Source organism: Bos grunniens, chromosome 23, assembly GCF_055505025.1.
Source record: "Bos grunniens cultivar Pamir isolate PY7600 chromosome 23, Bosgru_T2T1.0, whole genome shotgun sequence".
NCBI classification, from domain to species: domain Eukaryota; kingdom Metazoa; phylum Chordata; class Mammalia; order Artiodactyla; family Bovidae; genus Bos; species Bos grunniens.
The window spans coordinates 11334777-11356847 of NC_141187.1; the positions used below are offsets into that span (position 1 = coordinate 11334777).

Below are 22071 nucleotides of genomic sequence, written 5' to 3' on the forward strand. Positions count from 1 at the left end.
GTGACAGACAGGATGGACTAGAATGGGGCTTAGCTTACTTCTTAGTATCTTCAACTCTCTGGTTTACAGAAATCTCCTGGGAGTTGCCTAGACCATTTAGAAGTGAATAGACTATCTATCCCTCTTTTACTTTCCTTCCAAATAACCCATTACCCTTAGGTTTTTTCCCTCACCTACTCATTCTGACTACCTCTTACTTTTGTTACAGAGGACCTAAAGAGTAACCTTAGGCCTAAGTTGTTTAAGGAAGAATCAGGAGATTTATAATTAAAATTTTGACATTGTGATTATTACAATTAAAACACATTTTTAACTACCAGTAAAAAATATCTGCTATCTAGGGAAAAACGGGGTTAAACCTGGTAAGAAGGATGGCTTGCTGTGGAAATAACTAATTGTCATAATGTGGTAAGTTCTGCTTTGCTCTGCTTATATAGTTACCTGAAGTTCCTTCTGGCCTTAACTGCCTGGACAAATTGTAGTGGCCTTACTGTAGCTGGTATTATTGGAAGACTGACCTGTATTTCAGTGGATTTGCCAGCTCTTGGAGAACCAATGGTGATTTCTTCTGAAGTTTGCAGCTTTGACTTTCTTGATGCGCGTGCTTTTAGCTACTAAGTAGGCTTTTATTTCGCACTGTGTGTTTGCTAATCTCCTAAGTACCAACTGTCATGCTGTACCAGCGCTCTTTATCTGTAGCCCTTATGCTCTCATCGCGCTGTATTTGTATACTCTTTAGAGTGTAAACATTTCAGATGAGCATTTGCATATGAAATGAAGCAACTTTTCTTGACTGTTTTGTATATAGACTTCCCAGTAGAGTACAGTCATTCTAGATTTTTGAGGGCAAGACAGAGGGGTGGAGCTGCTTTGAAAAGTCTATTACAGGAAGACCTTTCCAGTTAATATTTATTGAGCTATTCAGTGGAAGGTGCTAAAGATAAGATGGTACCTGTCCTCCAAACCAGAATGATCATACTTAGCAGAACGTGAGTTACAGAAGTCGTTTGAATGAATGTCTGTTCTCTGCTTATAAAACAAGACAGAGTGAACAGATACTGTAATAGAGTATAAATAAGTTATGGAGAAGCAGCAGAGATTAATTCAAGCTCAAGATATGCAGAAGACTTCATGGCAGGCAGAGTTCTTGTTTGAGCAGGACTTTGAAAAGTAAATAAGAGAAAAGGTTTGCTAGGAGGGGAGAATGGAGGGTATTGCTGTTTATGACTTGGATAAATAAGGAGTTGGAAGCTTAAAAGTGCCTGGAATATTTGGTGTGAGTTGAAACATTGAGTGCATGAAGGAATAATAGTTTGAGGGGAGAGGCAGGAAAAACTCTTGATGCCAAATCAGCAAAGGCTGTGAACTTGAAGTTGAGGATTCAGGGCTTTATTCTTCAGCCCTGAGATTGTTTCTTACTGGCTGAGGTAGAAAAGGACATGGGGTCCCCCAAATCATTGCTCTCAAGACCACTGTGACCAGTAGGAGTAGCTTACTTTTCAGGTATATTGGGGTGAAGGTAAGACTCTTAAGAAACCCACAGCCCAGAGTCTTCCTCAGAGGGGGCATAAAACTTGAGACTCTAAAGTAGTTCAATTTCTTTCCTCAGTATTGAAATTTTAGCCTCCAGAACACATTGATTTTTGCCCTCTGCAAAGAAAAAACTTATCTCCTTTTTTTCTAATTCAGTTTTTATTTTATATTGGAGTATAGTTGATATATAATGCTATTCTCTACTGTTCTTAATTCAGAAATAACTTCTGTGAGTGGGCTCCCCTGTCCGTGTAATTCTCCAGGCAAGAATACTGGAGTGGGTAGCAATTCCCTCCTCCAGGGGATCTTCCCAACCCAGGGATCAAACCTGTGTCTCCTGCATTGCAGGCAGATTCTTTATCATCTGAGCCACCACAGAAGCCCTTCTGTTACAACAGAACCATACAGTTTCTGTTGTAACCACCCAGTTTTGCCACATAAGCTGAAAGCAGCCATAGACAGTCCATAAACGAATGGGCATGGTTGTGTTCCAGTACAGCTTGAGTTGCTGACTCTTGTCTAGAATTTTCTTGCATTTAAGCCAGTTTCATATCTGGAGGGGAAGAAAGAATAGGGCAAGTTATTATTGCGTAACCAATTCCTGTAACTCCGGCAGCTATGGCTCACAGTGGCCATTATCTTCTGCACTGTACTGCCTTCATATGTCTAATCGTAAACAGAAGTCTTTTCTTCCGTTCTCCCTCCTCTCCATCCTGCTGTACCTTCTCAAATATTTTGAGTGCTCAGCATGTAGCAGATGGTAGTCTGAGCGCTGGGGACAAGTGGTGAGCAGGCAGAGTCCCTCTCTCAGATCAGTGGAGGTGACAGTCAATAGCAAACAAAGCAGTTACAGATCGTAAGGAGCCCAAGCATTGTGCTGAGATGGAGGGTGACCAGGTAGGCGGTGCCTCTTGTGTGGCGTAGGGGAAGCTTCTCTGAGGAAGTGAAGGTTAAGCTGAGGCCCGAAGTTGAGAATGAGTTAATCCTGCAAAACCTGACAGGTTTTCTTTATGACAAGAGTCAGGAGATAGTCATCCTCTCTTCCTTTTCCCTCTGAATGTCAGTATAGACATGCATGGATAACATTTAAATTGTCATTAAAAAAAATACTGAGTTATTTTATAAGATTTTTTCCCCTCCTTTTAGCTTTATAGGCAAGGCTAAAAGCAGTCAGAATAGGTGGAAAGTTCCCGACTTCTGGTCAGTTACGCACGTACATAGTGAGTGTGCGTGGAAGAGTTGGCTGCACAGTAAAGGTTTGGGTGTTGCGGCCTGTTGTGTAGAGCTCTGGGGGTGTGAGGTTTGTCAGTACATTTCTGTAAGGTCGAAGCCTCGTGTGTGCCGTGTTGCTACCACACTCCCGAAGGACGTGTGCTGTGGTGGGCTGGTGGGGCCCTCTGCTGGCCACTGTCGCTCACAGTCCTCTGCATGCCGCAGCCAGGAGAGGCTCTCAGGAGGACATCTCAACTGGTTAGGCTCTGGGATCTTTGCAGGTCCCTGTTATATTACAGGCTCCTTAGGTCAAGCCTTAGAGGAATATTCACAGGTAGGCTTGTGTATTTCCCTAACTCCTGTGCTCTCTGCTTCTTCCTTCTCTGTGGCCCTCTGCTGACTGGTGTTCTTTGCTTGACTGGCTCCTGGTGCTTTGGTGGAAGGGAAGGAGGTAGGTGTGGGCTGAGCGTATGGACTGAGTGCTGCTTTTATGTTTTCACCTGCTGTCTTTGGCAGCTAAGTACCCAGCTACAGCTGCTTAACTCTACTGACGGGATGTTGACAGATGCACAAAATAAATATAAGTCGGGTATGTGTGTGTGGTAGCTTTTGAAAATTTGTACAGGAGGAGCATGTTCTACTTGAAGTGACCATCCTGCAGAAACCTTGACCTAGATAAATTCACCTTTTTGGCTTGGTTTGGGGTTTTAAGTTTTTGTTATTGGGGTATTTTGTTTGTTTGTTTTGTTTGTTTTTCATTTTTATTTTGTCCCAACATTTTCCTTTATAGTCCACCATTAGATATTGATCAGTTGAAGCTCATTTTAAGACTCGTTGGAACCCCAGGGGCTGAGCTTTTGAAGAAAATCTCCTCAGAGTCTGTGAGTTGATGCCTTGATTGTAATTATCTGCCCTGTTGGGAGCCTCTGCCACTTCCCTTCTGTCAATCTGTACTTTGACCTGGGTATGTTTGTAAGCACATGTGCCCTCTGTGTGCTGACTCCAGGATGAGGTGTGTGTGTATACATGTACCTGCCTGCTCACATGCATGAGTGTGTTTTGTTTTCTCTCTATCTGGGTACAATACTGGAGCATGGGAGCTTGTGTTGGGCGGTCGTATCACAGTAAGTGAGATTTGAGATTCTCATTCATTCCAGGAGATGGAAAATTTGTTGTCTCCATTCTCCAACCCTGACATCATCTTTCTCAGAGTTTCACTCAAGGGCTCCTTTCACTTTTTTGGTTAGTATTTATCCTCAAAGCATGAGCTTTACCCTCTGTCAGTCTAGCTTTCTCACTAAAAGAATGGAAAGTGCATTGCCTGCACTCCCTTGCCCTTTCCCAGGAGTTACTTGCTTTTTATTGCTTTGGAATAGACAACTTGCACATCCTGGGTAAGGTGTGTGTTCTCCACAGGGGTCTGTATCTACCCTGTCTCCAGACCGTCAGAGGTAACATCCCCACTCCTAACACCTCGGATCCACAGGATGAGGGTTGTAAATCCTTCTCCCACAGCCCGCCTGTGTAATTACAAGTTTGAGTACCCTGAGAAAACGCTTTGGAGCTAATGCCTTCCTGCTTCTAAGCAGGCATTTAGAGAGAAGCCATGGGAATGTGACTCTGGCTTACTTGGGCTTGCTTGGTCATTTTCTTGGGCCACAGGCGTGAGAGAAATTAGGAAAGCCCAGTCTTTCTCCCTTTTCCCATATGTCTGCTGCCAGGCAGTTGGAGAAAAGGGGAAAAGAGCTGTGAAGCCAAGTTCCAGCTGTGCCTTCTGGATTCTCCTCCCAGTGTTTCTGACTGAAGGATTCCTTTGCCCTGTTGGAAAGACTGCTGGGTAGCCAGAGGCAGGCTTTTCATTTGTTTCATGTACTTATTTAAGATGAGGAAGCAAAAGCACAGGAAGACTGGGACTTGCCCGAGTCATGCACTGAGTCACTTGACAGAGCTGAGTTTACATCCCAGATGTTCTGATAACATGTTCCAAACTTTAATCTCATGCGATTGCACACTGTTTTGAAAGTCATTGTCAGAGTTATCGACCAGAGCGTCAGCCAGGAGTATTTTCTTTTTGCTTTTTGAAACGCAGGAGCTGGATTGGAGTGAATCAAAGAAGAGATGAGACAATGCTTAGAGAGGACGGTGCCTTTTTGTTTTAAATGCTTTGCTTAGAAAGATTGTCTAATAGAGAGGACATGGGGGCAAGAGAGAGTGGGGTTAGGGGGGGAGCTCAGTTTATTACTGAATAGTGCTCATGAGACTGAGATAGCAAGTGCATCCTCTGTCTGGAGATGGCCACTAGCAGCTCTTTCTCAGTCTTCTCACCCGCCCTTAGCCATCTCCCCTAGAGATATGTGCTGTTGGAAGAAAAAGGGTGGGTATAAAATGATAGTATTTACCTGTTGTAATCCTTTTTTTTTTTAAAGTGCCTGCCCTATTAATGAAATGTCTGTATGTGAAATAGGGCACATCATACATTTCAACATCTCTCGCATAGAGTTGAGCATAATAAATTGAGTATCAGAACACAGAAGTTAAATAACATTGCATTGAGTATAGGAATAAGAATATTCCTCCTACGTAGTTACAGTGAGTGCATAAAAAGTAATTTAAACATTGAGAAGAGTAGACAAGATTAATTTTATGTTAGTAATACTGCTCAAGTACCAGTTTATCGTAGAAGCACATGATGTGTGAAACATGATGTCTAAATAGCAAAGCCAAGTGAGTAAAATTGTTTAAAGCTTTTCAACGTGAAAAACATATTAGTGAAGGAATGTAGTAAACAGAGAAAGCCAGTAGGTATTTTCCTTACTCCTGAAAAGTAGTGAAGTGATGTCATTATTATTGATTGATGGAATTCAGTCAGTAAATACTAGGACATTCTGAGTAAGAGTACAGTAATAGTTGGACTGACGGAGAACAAGTTAGCATGTGCCGTGAGAAGGGGGGTAAATGAGTCATGATGGATGTCCAGAGAATATTTTTTGGTGGTGACCCAATGCCTAAAGTAATCAGTGAAAGGACAAAAATAAAAAATAAATCATATGAAGAAGACAAAAGCCCTTTCACTGACTCACTCTCAAAATTTTTGCTGAAAATATTTTATTCCTGAACTCCTGACAAAAATGGGATATAATAACCTATTTGACTAAAGGAGACCAAAAAAAAAAAAAAAAAAACCACGGAAATGTACAGACCAAGTTATTGTTCATAGAAAAGAGAAAGGTGGCAGGATTTTAACATTTTAAAACCCAGCTGATACTACTGTTGCTGGTTTAGTTAGTGAGCCCCTTTTGTTTCTTTCTCTTAGCACGCAGAGTACTGTTTGTTATGTAATTTGTTTAGAGGTAAACCTGAATTTATTGAGAATGTTAGAAGAACTTCACACCATCTTTTGGATTTGCTGGCCTGTCTTTGGGCCAGGGAGCGTGAGAGGCAGGGTGGAGCCGTGGCTCCAGCTCTTTCCTAACAGCCAGCCTTAAACATGTGTTTGCAGTAATCTGACCACTAAGGAATTTAAGTTCTGAGGATGAGCTCAACTGGAAAGATCATTGAGAGAAGCCACAAAGAAGTGCAATTATTTGATTACAGTACTTACTGGAAATGGTGCTACAAGAGAAGGAGGGAATTAATAAATACCAAGAAAGGGAATATGAAAAGGTTTTTATTGTGCTGAGGATTTTAAAAATCCCACCACTCTGCTTTAACAGCAACACATGATAAACAGTTTTTGTGGTTGTGTTAAAATTGATGGGCCAGCTAAAAGAGAGAAGGTTAGAGTGCAGTGTACCTACATCTGCATACATTTGGAAAACCTCAGAGTTCTGCCTTTGTCAGATCAGATACTCAGTGTTTTGCCAGCTTCCTCCCGGATGTTTTTTAAGCGAAGTCAGTCTGTTCACCTGTTAAAGGGACTTGTGGGAGAAATCACTGTGGCATGCTGTAACACCGGCAGCAGCTGCGGCTTCTGTTTTGTCTCTGCTGTTAGCTTCTCATCCCCCCCACTTCCCCTTCACTTATCACTGTGTGTTTGTGGCACGTATTTTAAATGTGTCACTAACTGCTGTCCTTGAAGCTTGGCCTTGCGTGTCAACACGCATACCACCTTGGTCTTACATTAGGAGGGGTGGTATTTTAGAGAATCACCAGAACCTGTGCCACAGAAATTTAACCTGTACCTGAAATGGTTACATTGGACATTTTATTTTGTCTGAAGTTGAATCAAAATGTTCTGAATCCTCTTCATTTATCCCACAAGCAAACAGGTTGTGGCCGTCAGTACTCGGAAACAGTTCTCTGGCTGGCATCCCGGATCAAGGGGCAGTCTCTTTCCAGGGAGCGTAAATATTTAATGTTAAAGATCATGCTAAAACCAAAAAAAAGTTTTTCTTCTCCACTTGGCCCATCACTGGCTCCATGGCTACTAACTCATGCCATTCACAGATGCATGCTTTCACGTGCAGCCTTGGGCTCTGACCTGGGTTGGGTGGGGTGGGTGGGAGTAGATTCTTTGTTTGGGGGTGGCTTTTTGGCCTTTTCTAAAACTTTTTGAGTTGAAAGTTATTTTTTGCACTGTATGCTTAACAATGCCCTTGACTAGGCATCTTAAGATATTAACCAGCTTCAGCAGATTATGCGTCTGACGGGGACTCCCCCTGCTTATCTCATTAACAGGATGCCAAGCCATGAGGTGAGAACAAATTGACTGCAGGAGTATCTAATTCAGAAGGCCACATTCGCATTTTATTGCCACTGTATAACCAACACCGATTGTAACGTCACTGAATGTTTGCATGCGCCTCTAGGGCGACTAAGGCAAAGACTGCCTATGTGCTATTACAACACTTGACGTCCTGTGAATGGAGAATATAATGTATAGGCTTGTTCATAGAAAATGATGTTATTTATGAATTTAGTGCTCAAGAGGAGGTTTGTGTTTTCCTAGGGTCCTATGCCTACAGTCAGGGTATGCTACCATTGAATAATGTTTAATTGGAGGTGTATTAACTGAAGGCCGTTAGCATGTTTTCCTATTTATCCATTTTCTTAATGACCAAAAGAAGAGCCTTTATTTAAAAACACCTATAAAATATCTAATGCTGAAAAGTTCTCTATTTAAGATAAAATATGCAAATAATGTAGAAAACTGAACATTTAGGGTTAGGTACCTTTTTTTTTGCCAATGCTAGGCTATTTAATCTAAGTCTCATTTTACCATCAGAGGTGATTGGGGCACTTCTTTTTCAGATGTCCTTAATCTTTTTGGGAATCAGGTTGGCCACATGGCTTTATTCAGGTAGTCTTTTCATTTATCTTATTAGAGGTAAGACTGTTCTCTGTATGACGTGGTCTCTCTCACCTCTGTTTTCCCTTCTTTTATATGCATGCTCAAGTAGGAAGGGATAACAGGCTTGTCAATAGTTCAATTCCTAGAGCTTTCTTTTCGAATCAAAAAGATTCTCAGCTGCTTCTCAAAGAGGGCGTCTCCTGTTTGCTCTGCACATGGTGTTTAAGAAGGTGAAGTTATTAAGAGGAACAAACTACTATGTGTAAAAGAAAGCTACAAGGATAGGAAATACAGCATAACTCTATATGGAATATAATTTATAAGAAGTTTGAATCACTGTTACAGACCTGAAACTAATATATATTAATATTAGAGATCTAATTTATATATATATGTAAATTTTTAAAAATTTAAAAAGATGAAGTTGCCCTAGCAGCTAGAACTTTTTCTAACCTTGTTATGTGTTTGTGTATACATACGTACGTAAAGATACATATATACCTTTACTGTTGAGCTGTATTAAAAACAGGAATTTCAAGGAGGTAGTTTAGATTTAAAGAAGTTTTATCTCAGCTATTCAGACTGATCATGAGATTTTTTTTTTTTCTATGAAACAGGGAAGGTCATAGATTTAATAGCTAATACGTGAAGCACGCATTTATGAACCATTTGTATTTATATGATTATTCTCAAGACCAGTTTTTATTTTTGCCTTTATTAAGAGCTATCAGTCCTTGAAAGTATTTTAGCACCTTGAGTTTTAGAATAAAGTCCAGAAATTATCCAGTTGAAGCATCCTTAGAAAATGAGAGCAGGCTTTCCTTTCTAAAGGCAACAGTGAGGTTTATTTGAGCTCCGCCTCTGAACCCAAGGACGGTGCTGAGGAGGCTGTTGGTTTGTTACCACAAGTCCTCCCTTCAGCCCTTTGAGGTTGGCACTGATGTTAATCCCACTTCATAGATGAAGAACTCAGGACTTAAAAGAGAGTAAGTAATTCAGGTCTGTCCCACCCCAAGAACCAAACATTATAAAATCTGAATTTGTATATAAATGTTCTTTTGTGTCAAAATTTTTACTTGGAAGCTCTCCCACTAGTTTTATCTTGCTTGAGTATCAGGATAACCATATGATATAGGCAAGCCAAATACTGATATCTAATAATAATACTAATATTTTACAGATGAGGTCATTGATATGCTAGTTAAGACTTGCCCAAGAAGATGTATCTCATAAGTGGTAGGGGAAAGATTTCTGCCTAAGCTGTGTAACTTATAATCCACTATTCTTTATTACTCTTATTAAGTTGGTTAAATATTTTTTTTAAATGTGTTTGAACCTCTTAGCATAATATAAAGCTTATGTTTATTTCCTTGTTACCAAAAATATTTTGTTGACAAGGTTTAATACTGACATCCTTTTAATATACTGAGAGTCCCTGCTGAGATCAGCTCATCAAAAGATGGTTGATCTTAGACTTTCTTTGGGAATACTAAACCCTATGCCAACTTCAGCTTTTTTAGGAAGACTGTCTCAGGAAGGGCTACTTCTTAGATATCTTGGCCTAATAATTTTAAACTTCTGATCGTGTGACCAGAATGCTAATGAAAGGGAACTTAGCTGGTTAGCACTTTAGTTCACTTGAAATTTTAACTGGGAGATAGCAGGAATAAATAAAGATGATGATGGTAAATAAGAAGGTTAGGATGGCAGTGAGAGAGAAGTCTGTGATGAATATCCACAACATTCATAAACATTGACGCTAGCAGACTTTGTCAGTTAACACTTGCTCTGTGACAGGACCAGGAATCTTTGAGAGCAGTAAAAATATTGAACAAAACCATTTTGAAAACCCTTTGTTTTACAGGCAAGAAACTACATTCAGTCTTTGACCCAGATGCCGAAGATGAACTTTGCAAATGTATTTATTGGTGCCAATCCCTTGGGTAAGTTGACTGTATCCTCGTCTTGTGGATATTGAATTGGCCGTGACGTAGTTAGGGATCCTCTGGACTAATATAGTACTGTTAATGAAATCTCGGAAGGTGATAAATAGTGCTGTATTATCCATGTTTGTGCTGTCAGGCTGTTTATCTCATGACATGCTTATAAATATATGATCACGGAGTCTGTGCTGAGGCTGGAAACAGCCGAAGCACAGAGGGTGGTTGGCGCCCCACACGGGCGCCCCGCAGTGTGGCGCGCCCTGCCTGCGGCTCCCCAGTGCTGCCGAGCCTGTCGCCCTCGCGTCCTCTTCCCTTCCCCGTCCTCTTTTGCCTTCAGACACCTAGCCATTCTCTCTTCTCCATGAAGCTTTGAAGAATGGCTCCATCTTCCTTCCTGTCACCACCGTTTCCAGGGTCTTTGGCGAAGGGACATGACAGTTGTCTGCTGCCTTGGCTGAAAAGGAGCTGCTTTGTTCCTTAAAACTGGGGGCTGGTGTGTACTTCTTTTGGTCCCCAAAAGTGGCATTGCCTGAGGTTCTAATCCCCTGACTCTAGGAAAAGATGGGGGACAGTGCTATCCAAAGGAAGGCAATGCCAAAGAACGTGCAAACTGCTGTACGGTTGAGCTCATTCCACATGCTAGCAAGGTCATGGTCAAAATCACTCAAGCTAGGCTTCAGCAGTACGTGAACTAAGAATTCCAGATGGACAAGCTGGGTTCAGAAAACACAGAGGAACTGGAGATTAAATTGCCAACATTCATTGGATCCTGGAGAAAGCAAGAGGATTCCAGAAAAACATGTACTTTCTACCTCATTGACTATGCTAAAGCCTTTTTGACTGTGTGGATCTCAACAAACCATGGAAAATTCTTAAAGAGATGGGAATATCAGACCACCATACCTGTCTCCTGAGAAACCTGTATGCAAGTCAAGAAGCAACAGCTAGAACCAGATATGGAACAAATGACTGGTTCAAAGTTAGGGAGTATGACAAGGCTGTATATTGTCACCCTGCTTATTTAACTTACATGCAGAGTACATCATGCAGAATGCCAGGCTGGATGAAAAATAATCTGGAATTCAAAGATTGCCCAGAGAAATAATCAACAACCTCAGATATGCAGTTGTTGCCACTCTAATGGCAGAAAGTGAAGAGGAACTAAAGAGCCTCTTGATGAGGGTGAAAGAATAGGGTGAAAAAGCTGGCTTGAAACTCAACATTCAAAAAACTAAGATCATGGCATCCTGTCCCATCACTTCCTGGCAGATAGGAGTGGAAACAGTGGCAGATTTTGTTTTCTTGGGCTCCAAAATCACTGTGGACGGTGGCTGCAGCCGTGAAACTAAAAGATGCTTACTCCTTAGAAGGACAGCTGTGACAAACCTAGACACTATATTAAAAAGCAGAGACGTCACTTTGCCAACAAAGGTCCATCTAGTCAAAGCTATGGTTTTTCCAGTAGTCAAGTACAGATGTGAGAGTTGGACTATAAAGAAAGCTGAGCGCCAAAGAATTGATGCTTTTGAACTGTGGTGTTGGAGAAGATCTTGAGAGTCCCTTGGACTGCAAGGAGATCCAACCAGTCCATCCTAAAGGAGATCAGTCCTTAGGTGTTCATTGCAAGGACTGATGCTGGAGCTCCAATATTCTGGCCACCTGATGCAAAGAACCAACTCATTAGAAAAGCCCCTGATGCTGGGAAAGGTTGAAGGCCAAAGGAGAAGGGGGCAGCAGAGGATGAGAAGGCTAGATAGCATCACCAACTCAATGGACATGAACTTGAGCAAACTCCAGGAGATAGTGGAGGACAGAGGAGTCTGCCCTGCTTCAGTCACAGTCGGACACAGCTTAGGGACTGAACAACAGAAAAATCAGACATGGCCCTCCCTATGACGAGAGTGGAGCAATGCTGTGATAATAGAACAATCAACCTTCTTATTTTTCTGAAGTTGTATCTCAGTAGTATGTTTTTAAATCTCAGTTTCGGTCATTCCTCCACTTAAGGGTCCCAGCAGCTGTGCTTCGGGCTTAGTTTCATCCTTCTGAGAGCTGACGACAGCCTCTTCAGAAGTTGGAGTGAAGGCTAAGTGGCTTTACCTTTCTAAGTACTTTACCCACAGTGATTGCGGAAGAGCGGTTTAGTGTTCCTATGATAATTCTTACAATAGCAGAGATGCTCATGCTCGGAAGTGTTGAGCCTGTCAGCCTTGGAGATGGAGAATGTGTCAGGGCTCAGCTGGATCACTGTCATGTCTAAGAATAAATCCACAGACTCATCAGGGGTATACAAAATTCTGCCAGGGTTGCTTTGGGTCTGTATCTGCCCTGGTTTGCTCTCACTGCCTTTGTATGATTTATTTATACTGTATTATCTAGTTCAAGGGTCTGTGAGAAGCTCTCTCTGAGTCATTAAGTACTGTATGATATTAGGAAATTATGTTGTAAGTTGGTAGCTTCCTTGTCTGTCATTCTGTTATGAATTTTTTCATCATCTCAGCTCATGTTTTAGACATGGCAGTGCTCACTGTGTGATTTCCTGATGGTTGGCTCAAAGCGATTTATTTGAAGGGGGGATATGTGTGTCCCAGCAGTTTATTGGGGTCACTTCCATCCTGATAAGCATCCCCCTTCTCTGGAATCGTGACATTTAATCCTTCAAAAAAGCTGGCTACCACTTAGCACTGTAGACTGCAAAAGGAGGCTTTGGGCCACCTGCTTCCCAGCACTGCAGTTCTCAGTATTTACACAGACCCGTCAGTCCACTGCCGAATGCTGGCGTCATATAAAGAGTCTCTTCTTACAGGCAGAACATGGTGTAACCTGACTAGGAACTCATGCCCAGCATGTTAACCCAGCAGGAATACACCAACAGTGTAAATACTGACAGCCCTCTTTTGTCCGTCTCTGACTTCATGTGTCACCATTATTCTCAAAACATGAAGTAAAACTTAAGTTGCTGTTTGATGCTTCTGTATTTGTATCTGTCAAGGTCTTAGAGGAATCTTTTTCTTAACCTTGATCTTATTTATCAAGGTGTTGGTCATTTTACCCTGGGGTGGCAAAGACTCATCATATGGTCGAGACAGCACCTGATGAGGTTATTGTTTCTAAGAAGAGAATATATGTCTGGGCAATTTTCTGAGTGCTTTAAGGTGTAAGCTTATGAACTTGACACATAAATATTCACTTTGTTACTGCATTCCTTGGAAATCCACATTTCTCATTTAGAAGAAATTCAACTCTGGAATTGAGCCTGAAGGATGGGGGTCTTTTACAGCCTCCAGTGTACACAGCGTGGATCTCTTCAGGAAAAGGAACCCCCCCCCACCCCCCCGCCCCAGCCCTTGACTAACCATCCCTGCCCCTCCCACATTTAAAGAACAAACAAGAATTTGCAAAGCCACAAATGCCTTTGCTTCACAAAAGTGACAACTGTGGTCTTTTATTATTTGTCCTCCCAGGCGCTACCATTCTGAAACTCAAAACATCATCATTTATAGGAATTAGATGGGAAAAAAAAACCACGATTCTGTGACCCCCAGCTAATGAAATAGTTGCTGGGAAGGAAAATCAGTGGATGCTGAAAGCTATAAGTGAAAGAAACTGATACCTAGTGCTGACAGGGTACTTGCTTAAGGCAAAAAAGAAACAGCTTAACCCAGTGATCAAATTTAGCATCATTATTAATGGGACAGATGGCCTTAAGGTACCATTAAGTACACAGCATCACCTATGAAATATTCTTGCCAAAAATGTTTAACCTAATTCTTACCAAATTTTAGATTTACCAGGGTTTTCAGGAAATACAGGGGATAGAGGAAAACAAGGGTACAGATACATGATAGCTCAAGACAGTTTTGTGAGGGAGTCTTTTCAGGTCAGAGTTAGGGAAAATGGGGGTTAGAGGCTGGGGCGATTATTCTAGAAATAGAAGAGACTAAGGAAACTCAACAAAATGCAATGCATGGTCCTTACTTGAATCCTGAAGGCAATGGCACCCCACTCCAGTACTCTTGCCTGGAGAATCCCATGAACAGAGGAGCCTGGTAGGCTGCAGTCCATGGGGTCGCGAAGAGTCGGACGTGACTGAGCAACTTCACTTTCACTTTGAACAAGTTACTAGATATAAAAAACACCTTTAAGATAATTGAAGAAAGCTTAACATGACCTGGATTTTAGATGATGTTTGAGGATTATATATTTGTCAGATGTAATAACAGTTTTATGATTGTATAGGAAGCCATCTTTATGGTGAAATATTTATAGGTAAAATTGCATGTCTGTAATTTTATTTTAAAATGATTCAGCAAAAAATGTATGTATATATAGATAAAGATATAAAGTAGGTAAAATATAATATATCTCAGAGCAGATACTCTGGAGAATGTTTGGGTATGAAGGATCGAAACTCTGTGTTTGCTTAATAAGGCATAAATTTTTGGTAATGTGTTAAAAACTCTTCTTTTTTCCTTCCCATCTGTGGTACTGACAGCTGTCGACCTGCTGGAGAAGATGCTTGTATTGGACTCAGATAAGAGAATCACAGCAGCACAAGCCCTTGCACATGCCTACTTCGCCCAGTACCACGATCCTGACGACGAACCAGTGGCTGATCCTTATGATCAGTCTTTTGAAAGCAGGGACCTCCTTATAGACGAATGGAAAAGTAAGTCATAGCAGGGTGAACATCTGCTTTTTTGAGAACCTAGATTTAAGAATCTTTCCTAGGTGAGCCACTAACCAAAGGCTGTGAGGGTGGGGGGAGTTTTTTCTGGTTGTATCCAACTCGTTAAAACTTGCAGTGAGGGTCTCTTCTGTGGAATGAGTATGTTCCTCTGTTGTAGATGACGCCCCTCTGGACCTTTGAGATGCTTCTGTCTGGTCTGATTTTGTGCACAGCCCCTCACGTCTGCATAGAGCTTTGAGGTTCTCAGAATTTCTGCATTTATACTATCTCTTTGAGCTAAGTAGGGAATAGGGAATCTTTACAGCTTTACAAACAATAGAACATTGAAGAGCATTTATATCTTATATCTTAGCTTAGACCTAGTTAAGGATACAGCCAGAAATGGAACCCAGGTCTCCTAGACCCAGTCTCATATTCTTTTCATAAAACACAAATCCAGAACTTGAGTTAAATCCCAAAGCCAGGATTATCTGTTGCTGTAGCATATGGGGGACTTCCCTTGTGGCTCAGCTGGTAAAGGATCCGCCTGCAGTGCGGGAGATGTGGGTTCAGTCCCTGGGTTGGGAAGATCCCCTGGAGAAGGGAAAGGCTACCCATTCCAGTATTCTGTATAGTCCATGGGGTCGCAAAGAGTCCGACTTTTTACATTTCCCAAATAATTGGTTTGCTACTCTTAAGCATCTTCTCCAGAGAGCTTTAAAGAGGAGGCACTGGATCACCCAAAAAATTGTTCTTTTATATACATCCTTGAACTTTTGGTCACATGTTCACACACAAGCAATGAGGCCTGTTGAACCAGTAGCCTGGACAGGGAGGGAAGGGACTTGAGCTTAGAAGTTAGGGTGGCTTCCCAGCAAAGTGAATGTCTAAACTCTCACACCCTACTTTTCCTTCCTGATTTCTAGGCCTGACCTATGATGAAGTCATCAGCTTTGTGCCGCCACCCCTTGACCAAGAAGAGATGGAGTCTTGAGTGTCTGGTTTCTATTCTGTTGATCCCACTTCACTGTGAGGGGAAGGCCTTTTCATGAGAACTCTCAAAATATCATTCAAGTGCCTCTTGTTGCAAAGATTTCCTCCGTGGTGGAAGGGGTGTGTATGTGTGTGTGCGTGCGTGCGTGTGTGTGTGTCTGACTTTGTGGGAGGGTAAAACATGATGAGCAAACTATCACAGTGACTCTACGTGGAGTGACAGATGCTCCGTGGCAGCCTCTGCTTGCTCTTGTTCATGAGAGGCCGCGAGGCAGGCAAGAGCTGCCACCTTGTATGGTTTGTTAAAAGCAAAGTAAAAAAATATTAAACATCCCAGACCCTGGTCATGCTTTTGCCATCTTGGCCTCTCCTGTGGCCCCGCCTTGATGCTGAGGGTCGGCTTTGTCCACATCCCACGGCGGCTCACACCTCCTGGCTGCTTCACACGGGGCGCCGTCCCTCATTCTGTGTCAGCCGAAAAGGACCAGCTGGCTTCTGTGCGCTAGGCCGTGACTAACTTGTTTAGTGTGGTTCTCGGAACTCAGCAGGTATACCTGGAACCATTAAATATGTTTGTGCCTTAAAAGGAGAGGAGAAAGTGTGGTTAAGAGAGTGCAGCCATGAAGTTCTGAGCCAGGCAAGTAGCCAGGTTGTCAGGCGGCCACGTGTGAATCCGGAGTAGACGGTGCCTTCGGAGGCAACGCGTGTGCGTGTGTGAGCATGCGTGGATGTACATCCCTCTCTTCCTCCCTCACCCTGTCCCACCCCCAGGTGTCATCGCCATTCCTCTGCATACCCCACCTTCAGTGCAGAGATTTCTTAAGTACTGGCCCCAGTAGTCAGAAGCTGGTTCCTGCTGTCAGTGTACCTCCTGTGTGCTCTTTATTCCTAGCAGAGTGATGATCTGTTTTGCACGTCTTGCTATTTGAGCATGCACGGCTGCTTGTCCTGTTCTCTTCGGGAGGCCCTCGTGCCAGGCAGGTTTGCCAGTGAAGACCTTATGGGTAGTTCAGAACCCGTGTCACCTCGGCTGATGCTAAGAGCAGGTGACATCATCCTCTCTTCAGCCCCCAGTACTATTTTGTGTTGAACACAAGTGATAACTCCAGGTGCTTTTGATGTGAAAACTATGAAGAAATGGAACAGATGGATGTATAGCATTTCCATTCTTGCCATCTGGTTTTCAACAAACTATTTTTGGGGAGCCGTCAACCAGGAAAGATCAGGGTTTGTCCCAGGAATATCTTAGACTTTGGAAAACAAGTCATTCTCTTCACTCCCAGTAACCAATGCTAAGACATGCTAAAAATCAAAGTGAAAAATGAAAGCTCATGAGGCCAGAAACTCTTTTTGCTATCTTTTGTCTAAATATGATTATTTTTTAAAAAGTGATGAGGTATCTTTTCACCCTTCTTTGGAAAAGGGTCTTCTTGGCAGCTTAACATTGACTTCCTGGTCTTGGTTTGGGGAGAAATAAAATTTTGTTTCAGAATTTTCTATATGGCAGGAATCCTTTGAGAATGTGATTCCTTTTGATGGGGAGAAAGGGCAAATTATTTTAATATTTTGTATTTTCAACTTTATAAAGATGAAATATCCTCAGGGGTGGAGAAGAGTTGTTTTCATAATTTTCTGAATTTCAGGCATCTTGTGATATCATAAGGGCCCATATATTTAAGCCTTTTATGAAAGAAGAAAGTGTAGATCCATTTCCAGTGTTGGCTGTGTGGCACAGTCTCATATTTGGGCCAAGATGTTTCCATTTCTCTGTCACGGCGCAGCACTGCCTACACTCCAGGGGGACAGGGTAGGACCCGCAAGTCAGCTGGAGCAAGAAGGAAGGAGGCAGCTGATGGTGATCACACCTCACCCAAGATCTGCCCCCTCTTTAAAGGAAAACGAACGCAAAGTCCTCATCTCCTTTATATGCAGTTCAAATCCTCATGATCCACAGCAAGTGAACTTTATCAGCCATGTTTTGTTGTAAATGCTAGTGTGATTTCCTACAGAAATACTGCTCTGAATATTTTTTTTCATAAAGGTCTTTGCACATGAGACCATATACATGTTAAGAGGCTGAATGTGCCAGGAGCCCGGACTCAGCTGGAGGAGCCTGTGGAAGAAGAGCTCCTTGGTTTCTGAGCACAGTGCTCCCATCTCCTGATTTCTCTGAACAGGAAACAAAAGAGAGAATGAAGGAAAATGCTGTCTTATTTGTATTCATGAACTTGGCCGTAATCCGTTATGCCATATAGGATGTCATACAATACCACTGATTAAAATAAAGCCTATTTTTCAAATTTAGTGAGTTGCTCAAATTTATTGTATTTTCCTCTTGATTGTTTTTGTTCAGTGCACAATATAGCATTATATCAGTGGTCTTTCAGCTGCCGCCTGGCATATGTTTCTGACAGATCTTAATGTGACTCCTGTAAAATGTAGAAGACGTTGATAGAGCTCCTTGTGCAGTTTATGTGAAGCAGATCAGACTCTTCAATGTGGGTGGGAAAAGCAAAGGACAAATAAACAAGATGTCACACTGTAGTCTCCACTTGGGTGTCAGAGCGGCCTAGGACAGAGGTCAGCATACTGGGGCCCAGGGACCAAATCCAGTCTACCTACCACCTGTTGTGTAGCCCCCTAAAAGTGGGCTTTTTACAGTTTTAAATGGTTGAAGTCAAAAGAACAATATTTTTGTAGCATGTGAAAAATAATGTAAAACTCAAATTCCAGTGTCCATAAATAAAGCTGTGTCAGAACACAACCACACATTTGTTTATGTATTGTCTGTGGCTGCTTTTGTGCTACAACAGAGTTCAAGAGTTGTGACAGAGACCATATAGCCTACAGAGTCTAAACTGTTTACTCGCTGACTCTTCACAGAAGTTTGCTGACCCCGGCCTAGCATTTAAATTTCCTTATCTGAAACATGAAGTTTGTTTAAGTATGAGTTCTTTTCAGCTCTGACGTTCTCAGACTGTCTGTACAGACCTATGCTTTTATTTAAAATTGTAGGGAGAAGTTTGGATGTGTACCCTGTTCATAGACTTTTGAGCAGATGTATTTGATGAGTCTTCTGTTGCATGGCCCTTGACCATATTCTTCAAAACTACTGGATTGCATCACAAGATGAAAGAGTCACGAGGTCTCACAGCTGTTCTCAGGGCCTGTATTGTGGCGCTTCCCTTCTCAGTGGCCCAGGAATGCTGACGGGGGTCCCAGGGTGGGTCGTGAGGCCCAGCCAGTGAGGATGTGAAAAGTGCAGCCGGGGGTTCTGTCCTGTGCTGTGTTGGTCCTTGACTGGCAGCTGGGAATGACGGATAGAAGGCAAAGCAGGCACAAGCTCTTGTCCTCATTCTTACCCCCGGCCCCCGCCCCTGCCCAGTGACTTCTTAAGGGGGTAAGAGAAAAAGGACTCCGTTTTCACATGTGATACATCAGTCCCTATAAAGAGCAGACCATTGTAGGAAATATTTTGCCTTTCCATACAAAATCAGTGCTGTGACACAGCCTTCCTCCTAGGCTGCTGAGAGCAGAGGGCCTGCTTAGCTCAGGGAGACGGCTGGCACCAGAAAAATTTCACCTAAAGGTGAATCCACTTAAAATGGGGACCAGAGTTTTCATTGTATATTGAGGATTGGTGGGGGGGGTGGGGGGTGGGGAGAGGAAGTCTAATGGGGACTTTCATCATGAAAACTGAACAGAATTATAAAAGCTTGTAATTTCAAAAATATTCAAGAGTTACATGATTATTTTTTTGAGTAAAACCATGTTTAGCATCCTACAATATTCTTTCCATCTCATTTTTGCAGCATAATCATAGAGGGAATTTTTTCCAAAATACATGAGATCTGGGACTTCCCTGGCAGTCCAGAGGTTAAGACTCCACAGCCCCACTGTAGGGGGCACAAGTTCAATTGCTGGAAAGGGAACTAAGATCCTTCATTCTGCTCAACAAGGCCAAAAAAACAAAAAATTGAGATCTTCCTCAGTTTTCCTATGGACCTCAATCTCTTGATATTCACATTGTTCTTTTTTATAAGCGATCACCTTGGTGATCACCTTATCACCTCTCCCTTTACTGTAACCCTCTGAGTCTGCCAGATCCCATAGTTTGCAGTGGCTTTGCTCAAGTTCATCAAATCCACTATTGGCAAAATTTGTAATTATTGCAATTAATCTGCATTATGTTTGCTGTTTGTCATATGCTTACAATATGATCAACTAGAGACTAATAAAAGACTAGAATGGGTACGATGGGCACTTGTTGGCTTATCTCATGCAGCCCATACTGGACCTCGCCCAGGTCCCAGTCCCCTCCCCTGCTTCCTTATCATCTGGGATACACAGGCACCTCTGCCCTCTGGAGAGCGACAGGCCAGTGAAGGGCTACAGCGGCCACTTTGTTCCCCCCTTCAGTGCTTCTCGCCACAGCTTCATGCCACTCCCCCCCCCACCCTGCCCCCGTGGCATTGCTCTAAAGGCACAGTGCTTTCTCTGTCACCTGGTCTTTGTAGGTGATAGTCCCTCTGCCTAGGACCCCCTGCCTTCTCCTTCCCCATCCTCTGGGCTAACTTCCCTGTCACTCCCTCTGTAAACCTTCCCTGAGCATCCCCAAGCTAGGACTAGGCGTGCCTTCTGTATGCTTTTTTGGTACTCATCTGCCTTGATCAGGGGTGGCACTGATCACATTGCTTTGCCATTGTCTGGTGTCTGTATCACCTGCTCAAGAGAAAAAAACATGACGCTTAAGGACACGAGCTCTGGGTCAGTCTGCCTGAGTTCAAATCCCAGCCTCTCCTCCTGGTACAATCTGGGAAAATTATTTTTCTCTCTGAACTTACCTCACAGGGTCATTGTGAGGATTAAATGAGTTAAAGTATGTAAAACCCTTAGCATACAGTAAGTGCTCAATAAATGTTAGCTTAGGGCTGTATGTCCTTGAGGGCACAGACTTACACACTAGTATCCCTATCACCTCACATGGTACCTGACATACAGTAGGCATCTCATCTTTATTGACTGAGTCAGTGAATGTCATTTTTTAATCACTTGCAATCATCTTGTCCTCTGTTTCCTGTTTTTAAAACTGCCAGTCCACAGAAGCAAAGACCATCTAAAGAAGAAAACCAAATATATACAGACTATCTGCCCTAAGAAACCGTGCTGTATGAAATTCCCAGTTTAAGAGACAAGTATTAGAATTAGTTTCTGATTCTCTTGGCGTCATCTTGCTTGTCATTCAAGTTGGATGCATAGCAACTTAATGAACTAGAACAATAATCCAAAGGTTATTAAAGATAACTGTTACTGAAGATGGCTGTTGTCCATGATCTAGATAATTTGTTTTCCCATCCATCTGCCACTTTAAAGCAAAAATAACAGGGGCAAAGTAGGGGAATTGGAAGTCCCTAGGGTATCTTGCACCCTCATTCAGCCATTCTACAAACAGCTTTTGGGTAAGTTCCACGTATCAGGCACTGAGAACATGGGAAAAAATAAAAGACTGCTCTTGGAGTTGAGGTTCTAATGGGGTGTAAGAGTCATAAATCATGACTGTACCGCTTGCTTCCCTGGCATCGCAGAACAGAACCCCTGAGCGTCTGCTGCTTGTGGCCATTTCTGGGCCAGATGCAGCCTTTGGTTACACCCTCCTGGTGCTCAGCAGACAGGGAGTGGGATTGTCCTGCGGGAGTCCTGGGCCTGTGTGTCCTCCCCGGGTGTTACCTTCACCTGATCAGCCGGCTCCACTAGTGGGGCTGCCAACCACACGGCCGTCTGTTTCCGGCTTGAGGTGTGACGTCATTGTACCCCGGCACGAAAGCCCATTCCCATGCCGCCATTGCTCAGACGTGACCCATCGCACGCTCACGGCTCTGCCCGGTGACCGAGGTGGTGACTCTCTGATAATAGCTGCTGACAAGGTGCCTGTGGTAGGGAGTGTCTCCACCTGGAGGCTGTCCTCCCCCCGCAGGCCCCACCCGGCTCCCTGCTCCACCCAGCCTGCATGGGAGTCAGGTACCCACTCTACCGTGTTCCTGTAACTTCCACCAAGCTTAACTAGTGTCAAGGCACCTACTAGGGTACTTTTTCTAACAACGTATTGTTATTGCTCTTTCATGACACAGATAAAACATGTTTATTGCTAAAAAGTTTTGAATGTAGCTATGGAACATCTATTGTCCCACTACCTGGAAATGATAGCTGTTGGCAGGTTGATGTAACTACTAGAAAATTTTCCTGAATCTGTAAATGTATGTAACATTTATAAAAACAGATGCTTATTATTCAGTCATCTGTGTCAACAGATGGTGTTGAAACAACTGGACTCCCTCCTTATCTCCCTTTAGCCACGATCACGTCCAGGCAAATCGAAGATTTAAATGGAGAAAGGTGTTTGAAGCATATCCCAAGCCCAGAAGCTGTAAGAC

At 42.8% G+C, this 22071-nt stretch overlaps 1 protein-coding gene across 5 annotated transcripts in view; it reads left to right on the forward strand.

The window, feature by feature from the left end:
• Positions 1-18404, forward strand: part of MAPK14 (mitogen-activated protein kinase 14) — a 76808-nt gene extending 58404 nt beyond the window's left edge. Inside the window, exons 9-13 of one of the 5 annotated variants that reach the window (XR_015153079.1) lie at positions 3547-3626; positions 7007-7438; positions 9900-9978; positions 14474-14647; positions 15574-15976. Coding sequence is in view for 3 of the 5 variants with exons in the window: in XM_086371344.1 (XP_086227470.1) it covers positions 3547-3626; positions 9900-9978; positions 14474-14647; positions 15574-15641 (401 nt within the window). In the remaining 2 variants the exon portion in view is untranslated. Of the gene's footprint in view, positions 1-3546; positions 3627-7006; positions 9022-9899; positions 9979-14473; positions 14648-15573 lie in introns of those variants that run through there. The other 4 variants (XR_015153080.1, XM_086371344.1, XM_086371345.1 and 1 more) reach the window with 4 other exon arrangements.
• Positions 18405-22071: the final 3667 nt, after the last annotated feature.